This window comes from Buceros rhinoceros, unplaced genomic scaffold, assembly GCF_000710305.1.
Source record: "Buceros rhinoceros silvestris isolate BGI_N320 unplaced genomic scaffold, ASM71030v1 scaffold8934, whole genome shotgun sequence".
NCBI lineage: Eukaryota > Metazoa > Chordata > Aves > Bucerotiformes > Bucerotidae > Buceros > Buceros rhinoceros.
This window is the reverse complement of record NW_010408754.1, coordinates 1,766-2,199: the sequence shown is the minus strand read 5'-3', so window position 1 is coordinate 2,199 and position 434 is coordinate 1,766. Positions and strand designations below refer to the sequence as shown.

Below are 434 nucleotides of genomic sequence, written 5' to 3'. Positions count from 1 at the left end.
TGCGCGCTCCCCACGCCCCGCAGGAACAGTACGAATTCTGCTACAAGGTGGTGCAGGAATACATCGACGCCTTCTCGGACTACGCCAACTTCAAGTGAAGAAGGAGGAGGGGACGAAGGAGAAGAAGGAAAACAACACCCACACCCCAAAACACACGACAGAAGAGTTGCCTTCTTTAATATTTTGTAATATTCTGTTTGTTAATATCCCCCCACCCCCCCAAAAAAAAATCTCTGTGTATATATCTTAACTGTTTTAGAGGTTGGTACCATGAGCTTCATATTAGCTGGAGATTTTATATGTAGCAAAGTGTTAGTGCAGATACTGTCAGCTCCTTTTTTTTTTATTATTTTTTTCCAATGTTTTATTGGGGAATTAAATAGCGTGATGTTGGGATTAATACCGTCACCCGCCTCTCTTCTGGAGAGCTGCTA

General features: G+C 42.9%; 1 protein-coding gene across 1 annotated transcript in view; it reads left to right on the top strand.

Moving 5' to 3' along the window:
- The window catches only part of PTPRA (protein tyrosine phosphatase, receptor type, A), a gene marked incomplete at its 5' end in the record, with an annotated part of 4,921 nt that extends 4,822 nt beyond the window's left edge, over positions 1-99 (top strand). Inside the window, one exon of the mRNA XM_010134964.1 lies at positions 24-99. Coding sequence (XP_010133266.1) covers positions 24-98 — 75 coding nt within the window. The remainder of the gene's footprint in view (positions 1-23) is intronic.
- Positions 100-434: the final 335 nt, after the last annotated feature.